Source organism: Ptychodera flava, chromosome 7 (assembly GCF_041260155.1).
Source record: "Ptychodera flava strain L36383 chromosome 7, AS_Pfla_20210202, whole genome shotgun sequence".
Classification (NCBI taxonomy): domain Eukaryota; kingdom Metazoa; phylum Hemichordata; class Enteropneusta; family Ptychoderidae; genus Ptychodera; species Ptychodera flava.
The window spans coordinates 28,939,101-28,948,580 of NC_091934.1; the positions used below are offsets into that span (position 1 = coordinate 28,939,101).

General features: G+C 36.0%; 1 protein-coding gene across 1 annotated transcript; it reads left to right on the forward strand.

Moving 5' to 3' along the window:
• Window positions 1-3,726: 3,726 nt before the first annotated feature.
• On the forward strand, window positions 3,727-8,981 carry LOC139137196 (beta-galactoside alpha-2,6-sialyltransferase 2-like). The gene is made up of 4 exons (XM_070705175.1): window positions 3,727-4,414; window positions 5,580-5,794; window positions 6,135-6,306; window positions 6,956-8,981. The coding sequence occupies exons 1-4, from the start codon at window positions 3,802-3,804 to the stop codon at window positions 7,198-7,200; spliced, it is 1,245 nt and encodes a 414-aa protein (XP_070561276.1). The 5' UTR covers window positions 3,727-3,801; the 3' UTR covers window positions 7,201-8,981.
• Window positions 8,982-9,480: the final 499 nt, after the last annotated feature.

Genomic DNA, 9,480 nt, shown 5'->3' on the forward strand with positions numbered 1-9,480 from the left:
CTCTACGGTCAAAGGTCCTTCCCATGTACCGTGAAAGTCGGCATCAATCAGTACCAGAGCTTGTCTTCGGAAAGATCTTACATGCTTTAAATGTTCGCTCTTGCATCCGAGAGGAATCGTTTTGATTTTACTGACAAGTTTACCAAATGTAAGAAGTTCAGTTTCAATCACATGATTCGGAATAAACGGTGGAACGCCAGACACTATGACTTTTGTCGCTGGTTTTACAACAGGCTCAACTTGAATCGTGTAGCCGTTCAGTTCAAAACCACTCACACAAACGTTTTCTACCCACGTAATTGAGTTGAAATAAACGATGACTGAACCGTAAACTCTTGAAGCAGCGATGATATTCTGTGGACCAGTAATCGATGAAATAGCCTGTAAATACTTTTCAACGGAGACTCCTTCCATGGATTCACACTTGACACCATGTTTCCTCGTGAGGCCGGCAAACGTAGCTAAGCGTCCATTGTCAATGAATGGCGCGGCCATCTTGGCCTAGGAAACAGCACACGGAAACCACTGAGGGAATCCGTAAAAATCTCTTCAATCAAAAGTTCAAACACACAAAAAACTTGACAGCAGCAGTCCACAACCGGAGCAAAATCAGATCAGACACCGATGTAAGTCCGGAAAACACTGAGGGACTCAAAACTGTAGCAAAACTCAGAGCACACTACCACGACGTGTACACATGCGTAGTAGTAGTAGTAGTAGTTGTAATAGTAGATTTATTTATTAGAGTGACATGTGACATGACTCAACATTTACATTTCAATAATGATACAACATTTACAACATTTACAACATTTATAAATATAACTAGACATGTATATCCCGCATTGGAAGATTCCATTTCTAAATATTCATAACTAGACATTTTTATGCCGCAACAGAAGATTCCATTTGTAAATATTCATAACTAGACATGTATATCTCGCATTGGAAGATTTCATATATAAATCTTCCTAACTAGACATGTTTATCCCGCATTAGAAGATTCCATTTGTAAATATTCATAACTAGACATGTATATCCCGCATTGGAAGATTCCATTTCTAAATATTCATAACTAGACATGTATATGCCGCATTGGAAAATTCCATTATAAATATTCATAACTAGACATGTATATGCCGCATTGGAAGTTTCCCTTTATAAATATTCATAACTAGACATGTATATCCCGCCTTGGAAGATTCCATTTCTAAATAATTATAACTAGACATGTATATTTCGCATTGGAAGTTTCCCTTTATAAATATTCATAACTAGACATGTATATGCCGCCTTGGAAGATTCCATTTCTAAATATTCATAACTAGACATGTATATCTCGCATTGGAAGTTTCCCTTTATAAATATTCATAACTAGACATGTAAATCCCGCCTTGGAAGTTTCCCTTTATAAATATTCATAACTAGACATGTATATGCCGCATTGGAAGTTTCCCTTCATAAATATTCATAACTAGACATGTATATCTCGCATTGGAAGTTTCCCTTCATAAATATTCATAACTAGACATGTATATGCCGCATTTGAAGATTCCATTTCTAAATATTCATAACTAGACATGTATATCCCGCATTGGAAGATTCCATTTATAAATATTCATAACTAGACATGTATATGCCGCATTGGAAGATTCGATTTACAAATATTCATAACTAGATATGTCCCGCCTTGGAAGATTCTATTTATAAATATTCATAACTAGACATGTATATGCCGCATTGGAAAATTCCATTTATAAATATAGTAGTAGTAGTAGTAGTAGTAGATTTATTTATTAGAGTGACATGTGACATGACTCAACATTTACATTTCAATAATGATACAACATTTACAACATTTACAACATTTATAAATATAACTAGACATGTATATCCCGCATTGGAAGATTCCATTTCTAAATATTCATAACTAGACATTTTTATGCCGCATCAGAAGATTCCATTTGTAAATATTCATAACTAGACACGTATATGTCGCATTGGAAGATTTCATATATAAATCTTCCTAACTAGACATGTATATCCCGCATTGGAAGATTCCATTTCTAAATATTCATAACTAGACATGTATATCTCGCATTGAAAAATTCCATTTATAAATATAACTAGACATGTATATGCCGCATTGGAAGATTCCATTTGTAAATATTCATAACTAGACATGTATATCCCGCATTGGGAGATTCCATTTCTAAATATTCATAACTAGACATGTATATCTCGCATTGGAAGTTTCCCATTATAAATATAACTAGACATGTATATCCCGCATTGGAAGATTCCATTTCTAAATATTCATAACTAGACATGTATATCTCGCATTGAAAAATTCCATTTATAAATATAACTAGACATGTATATGCCGCATTGGAAGATTCCATTTGTAAATATTCATAACTAGACATGTATATCCCGCATTGGGAGATTCCATTTCTTAATATTCATAACTAGACATTTTTATGCCGCAACAGAAGATTCCATTTGTAAATATTTATAACTAGACATGTAAATCCCGCATTGGAAGATTCTATTTCAAAATATTCATAACTAGACATGTATATGCCGCATTGGAAGATTCCATTTCTAAATATTCATAACTAGACATGTATATCCTGCATTGGAAGATTCCATTTCTAAATATTCATAACTAGACATGTAAATCCCGCATTGGAAGATTCCATTTCTAAATATTCATAACTAGACATGTATATGCTGCATTGGAAGTTTCTATTTATAAATATTCATAACTAGACATGTTTATCCCGCATTTGAAGATTCCATTTATAAATATTCATAACTAGACATGTATATCTCGTATTTGAAAATTCCATTTACAAACATTCATAACTAGACATGTATATCCCGCATTCGAAGATTCCATTTCTAATTATTCATAACTAGACATTTTTATGCCGCATTGGAAGATTCCATTTCTAAATATTCATAACTAGACATGTATATCCCGCATTGGAAGATTCCATTTCTAAATATTCATAACTAGACATGTATATGCCGCATTGGAAGATTCCATTTCTAAATATTCATAACTAGACATGTATATGCCGCATTGGAAGATTCCATTTCTAAATATTCATAACTAGACATGTATATCCTGCATTGGAAGATTCCATTTCTAAATATTCATAACTAGACATGTATATCCCGCATTGGAAGATTCCGTTTCTAAATATTCATAACTGGACATGTATATCCCGCATCGGAAGATTCCATTTATAAATATTCATAACTAGACATGTATATGCCGCATTGTCCTATGAATCAGGTTCATCATGGAATATACATTAGAAAACATCTTATCTTATTGTTTATAAAAAATGTAGAAATAAAATGTTCCAACGTTAACATCCCAGCTTCGATGTGTGAGATGCATTAAACGAACAGTGCATGAATCATCGACATGCAAGTAAACTACTGACCCATTTCGAATTGTTCAGTTCAGGTACAGTCCACTTCGATATAGGGATCGTGATTCAGAGTGCATAGCCCTTACTGACACCCATCGGCTTTTCTTTGACATTCGATTGAGGCCAAAGAGTGCTATGTGTGTATATCTAGCGATGAGAGGCACGGCCCGTCAAGGCCGGGTACAATGGGGTAACTTAGAGTTTGAAAAGCTGATATTTGAAAAGCATCCAACAGTGAAAGGCTGATATGAAATCCTATTGTATGGGAAGAACCCACCTTATTCTCTAACTTGCATTCATAGGCTGCAGGACGGTGACAGATATTGTTGACTCTGTGTAGTAATGTTCTGTCACTATGAAAACACCGGCTTATAAGGAATCGCCTATATTCATGGAACGGAGTGAATTGAAGGCTGTGCGACTGGTAGCCCGTTTAATTTCCAACAGCAGAGGGCTCTTTTGCAGTTATGAGGAGAGTGCCGGTTCGAAAGTGTATTTGTGTCTTAGTGTGTGTTACACTTCTCCTGCCGGCGATGTTTATAACCATGGACTTCAGGGTCGACAATGCAAACGACCTGTCTGCCACTACCTGTCGAAATCGTTTACCGCTGAGAATTTTGGAGCAGACCGCCACACAGTTTTAAGGGATACGCCAAGGCAGAATGCGACCGTCAAGGTTACACAGCCTAAGCGAAAAGCCAAAAACCCATTCAAAATTCTTCCAAGCTACGCTGAAAGGTTGAAAGGTAGAGTGAACGCTACGTCATCCGATGTCCTGTGTACTCTCTTCAAGAAAGCCCATGCAAGTTTTCTGAACAGGAACAGTAGTGTGTTGAAAGAAGGCGGCGTCGCTGACTACTTCCCGCCGGATCTTTTATCGACTTTCGATCGCCACCCTGCGTATAACAAATGCGCCATCGTCGGGAGTTCAAGCTTTATGAACAATTCAAGTCTCGGCTCGGAAATAGGTGATGTTGCTCACGACATTATTGGCTTATAGGTTTAAAACGAGACACTCTATTGGAGGGCGAACACCGCTCGTCTAGGTTTTCAAATAATCAGAATACGTCATTATTATTTGCAGAACACATTGAAGATGCTAAATTACAAAGGTAAACCGACTCGGCCTGACTGGGCTCCATGATCAAACCACATTGACCTGAATTCGGAAGCAGAACGAATCTATTTGTTTCAGTTGTACCGTGCCTTATTTTAAAACATCGAAATCTTACTTTAAGCTATTGGTGTCTTTAGCGTAGGGTCTTGGTTATATATGACAACAGTTTGCGGCATGCGAAATTTATTTCCTTGTCGAAGGGGTGGCTAAATTAATCTCTGATTGGCCTATGAAGTTGCACACAGTTTAGAGTTGAAATGATATTGATGATTCCTGGCGCCATTATTCCATTCTAGCCAAGCTTCGGGGTAAGAGTAAGCGGTCAGGGGTTGGCACATTGCGTCTATGTTAATTATTCCATTTACGTGTATTATTGTGTTCCTTCATGTTATTTGAAGACCGGGGGAGGGGAGGGGGGGGTAAGACTGGGCTATAGGCTTCCCGGATTACCAAGAGGCGCTGTCACTTCGTGTGGAAAACTTTAAATATCGTGAATTTTGTGTATAAGGCAAGACACGAATATTTTATGACAAATGAATGCAGTTGTTGCACCGTAGGAATTCGTTAATATTGGCCTCATGCAAGTCATAAATTTTCGTACAGCAACATAATTATGACATCCATAGCTGCCGAAAAGAAGGACTGAATAAAGTTTCGCCGTAATAGTGGTGGCTGTTTTGCGGTAATTGAATAAAAACCCAATTCGGTAAATGTAGAAGCGGCGATTCCGGGGAAGATTTCATATATAAAATTATACTGGCCTGTGTGGTATTTTGTCTCCAATACCAAATTTTTCAATCTGTGAATTAATTTTGGCTGTTTATGTGGCATTTGTAATAAATTCCCAAAACGGCAAATGTAGAAGAGGCGATTCCGCGGAAGATTTCGTTTATTTATTCTGGTCTACGCAGAATGTTGCCTCTAATACCAAATTTATCAATCTGTCAGGGTTTTTGATTTTTAAACTTTTAATAATTTGCACTGGCTGAGACCAGAGATTTCGCTTTCATCCCTAGATACACACGATGCCGTACTGAGATTCAATTTTGCTCCTGTGAAGAACTACGAGCCAGATGTGGGAAGGAAGACGACCATACGATTGTTCAATAACCAACTCCTCGAGAAAGCTTCCTTCACACAGGAATTGGAGAAATTCGAGGATATCGGAAGTAATGTAACCTTTATTATGTGGAAAGGAGCTGAAGCAGTTTATGACGGGAACCTCACCGAGGTGAGTCCTTTATTCAAAAACATAACCGATTAGATCGCAAATCATATATGCATTGTCACAACAACTACAGTAATAAGCCACATTTGCCATACCTAAACATAATAATGCTGCACTCTATTTACCTGTACGAGAGATTCTGCTTGGTATTTCTTTCTTTCGATAGATTTTGTAACCTAAGCGTTTATCAAGATTCTTGTACATTAAAAGTAGAAACAAAAGTTACATACATACATACATACATACATACATACATACATACATACATACATATACATAGACACACACACACAGACACATACATACATACATTTTCAATATTCCCCATTCCGTTTCATTCTAGTGGTATGTACGTGTGCCGCATTTCTTAAAAGCATACATCGACTGGACAAGAAAACATCCAGATATTCCACTCCATGTTGTTAATCCTGTCACGCTGTGGAGAGGTTGGGACATTATACAAGAATTTTTCAACAAACCAGTGAGGAACACAATGCCTTCATCAGGATTTATCGGTTAGCTTGCCAATCATAACCGAGTTTTGCTGCATTTACTGTCCTATTATCTTTATATATGTCGTAATTATATATTTAACTCATTGTATGCAGTTTATCGACTTTTCATGCATAATTTTCAACAAAGCGGATTTCCCGCTGTATAAAACCAGGTGATTTGACCATTTTAAAATTCCAGCATTGTCAAGTTGAAGATATTTCGGTTCACTTTCAGTCAAATGATGACTATTCGACCAGTGACGTCATCGATAAGTCACAATAGAAACTTATGGAGCGCGCGGTGTTCGGTATATGAGGCATATAATAATAAATAAATAAATTAATAATAAATAAATAAATAAATACACTTGTACATATCTATATATAAATATATGAACATATATAAAAAAACACACAAACACATACACAAACACACACACACATACATACATACACACACACACATATATATATTATATATATATACATGTATATAATGTATTAATATACTTGTATATATATATATACTTGTGTTTGTAAGTTTCGTACTTGTATTTTTATTCGTTCTTATAATAATTTTCTAGGAGTTTAGGTCTAAACTACTAACATTTCTGAATCTTCCTGTAATTTAACATCAAACATTTCGTCTCTTGTTTGTAATTTGTGACAGGTGTGCTGGTAATGTTGCCTTTATGTGGAGAAATCAGTGTGTATGGTATGGTCAAACCGCGACGGGACGTTCACGACGTTTGTCACTACTACGTTAACAGGACGTGCCCTCCAATACGGAAACCATATCACCCGCTAGGGGCAGAGCGTAACGTGTTAAGGATGCTCAACACAGGCAGCCGGAATGAGCTGGAGCGAAAGGGAAAAGTCACTTTTCCAGGATTTTCATCAAGGGTTTGTCTCTGACAAAATAACCCGCTCCTTAATACCACCTCGCCTACTTTGGCAGGATCCTATTTACAAACCAAGGAAAAGTCTCACTTCCGGCAGGGAAAGGACATAGCTTTTATGGATCGTAGGAGTAATTTATTCCCTGTACCAGATTGTCCAGTGGAGAACACCGAGTCGATTTCGGTTGTGTCAAAATCTATAGAACGTTTTCAGAAAATGTCAACATCTAATTAACAGCCAGAATTATTTTGGAGAGGAGCTATTGTCGAGGAAGCAACTTTGAACACGTTTAGCGACATTGTAATTAGTTATTACATAGGTGCGGTATAATTGATACCCGAAAGGTCAAACAGTTTCTACTGGATGAGAATGCTTAAAAACAACAACATCAACAACAATAACAACAAACAACAACCAAAAAACCAAACAAAAACAACTTCAAATTCTTTCTTACAGGGAGGGGGTCGTCGGAACTCTGCTCAAAGGTCTCTGCTCAAAGGTTGCCAGGGACCCCAACGACCGATGTAAACACTGTATCTAGGGTACGTTGACGATTGATGAAAGTTAAAACATGTTTGTTAACAATGAATATCGTAAAATTGAAATGTTGCAACTATGTTGACATGATATATCTAGATATCATGCATGAAATATATTGTGTTGTAAACAAGAAAGTCGCACATGCGCAGATCCGACGACCCTGTCCCTTTGAAGTCAGTGAAAAATTATGAAAATAATATTGCTAATTATAATCAATGTATCTTTTGGAAGAAGCAGGATGAAATGTTTTCTCCCAAAATTTCAAATCTATGTAAGTAAATGTTATTATCAATGTCTTTAACTAATCGGACCAAAGAATATAGTGAATTTATTTAGAAGAATATTTAGACAATTTAATACTAAATTTAGAGGAAGCAATTGGACAGGTTGAATAGCTATTTTATTGTAACGAAATCATCTCTTTGAACTGAACTGTGATTTTTTGTTGGCTTTGTTATTCTCTTGAACACAAATATTTACACTGTACAGTAGCGAAGGCTTTCTGGGACAGAATCGACAACATAACTTGGCAGAGAGAGAGAGAGAGAGAGAGAGAGAGAGAGAGAGAGAGAGAGAGAGAGAGAGAATGCAACGTCATTTTAGGAACACGATAATTGACGCATTTTGAGAATGGGGAAAATGTTGTAAAATTGTTACTAAATTGGCAATTGGGGCACTTGCGGGTACTACTTCATTGACGTTGATATTTATGTTTACCCCAAGGTACAAATTAAACAAGACAGTGTATAATTGCAGGCATTTATTTGTGAATTTTTCAATGATAATATGTAAATATTACATGTGCATGTAAAGTGTAATGCGGGAATTATATTTGCTTTTTTTGATTTGTACATTTTATTTATTCTCAATGTAAATTTTCGCAGATATGAAACCTTTTGCAGTTTTTTGATAAATATAAATAACAAAAATATTTTGGGTCAGAAACATTGCACCTAAACGTCAACCGAGCGAGGAAATGCATGCCTTGTGCTTTTAAAAAGCAAAGCATGCATCTGGACGCTGGGTATCCTAAACTATGCACACACTGGAAAAGATTTCTGCAACAACGCACTGTGATGGCGCTAAATGCACAGTAGCCTGGGAAGGCTTTCGCACAAACTATTGTAATGGTAAAACATCTCTATATAAAATCAGTCGGATTTTCAAATCAGTTGTACAATGATTTTTTTTTCAAACTGTTGATATTTGTTAGCCATACTTGCGTTTCATCAAGCAAATGAAGAATTAATCAGTAAGTTGTGTGTATGTCTGGTTTCTTTTGTAACATCAAGGTTACTCTTACCAACGTTAACCGTGATAACATCTTGTAAAATCGTATGGAGGACTCTTGGTGGTGTCCTCCATACGATTTTACATTTGTGAGAAAACTGATGAAACTTTAACTCATCTTTTCAATGATTGTGAAACTGTATTGGAATTTTGGGATATATTATACCTGCTATGGGGAAGAAAATTCTGATTATCAAATATTCCATATGCGAGACAAATTCTTCTTGGTAATGAAAGCTTTTCAATACTGTTAAACTTTCTTGTATTATTATTATTATTATTAGACTTTATTTAAACTCGATAAACTGTTGAGCCAGAGGCTCTTCTCACACAGAGTCGAGTATAACAACATTTACAATATTTACATTAAAAAAAAATAAGTCAGGAAGAAAACTTATACTGAAAAAAATGTAAAAACGCTACAAGTAAAACAGTCTAAAAACAAATTTAAAATTTACATAACAG

Excerpts from the sequence above, each read along its gene's own strand:
- LOC139137196 (XM_070705175.1), top strand. The coding sequence starts at position 3,802 with ATGAAAACACCGGCTTATAAGGAATCGCCTATATTCATGGAACGGAGT. Across the intron at positions 4,415-5,579 it reads AAGTCTCGGCTCGGAAATAG|ATACACACGATGCCGTACTG; the intron begins GTGATGTTGCTC and ends TTTCATCCCTAG. Across the intron at positions 5,795-6,134 it reads ATGACGGGAACCTCACCGAG|TGGTATGTACGTGTGCCGCA; the intron begins GTGAGTCCTTTA and ends GTTTCATTCTAG.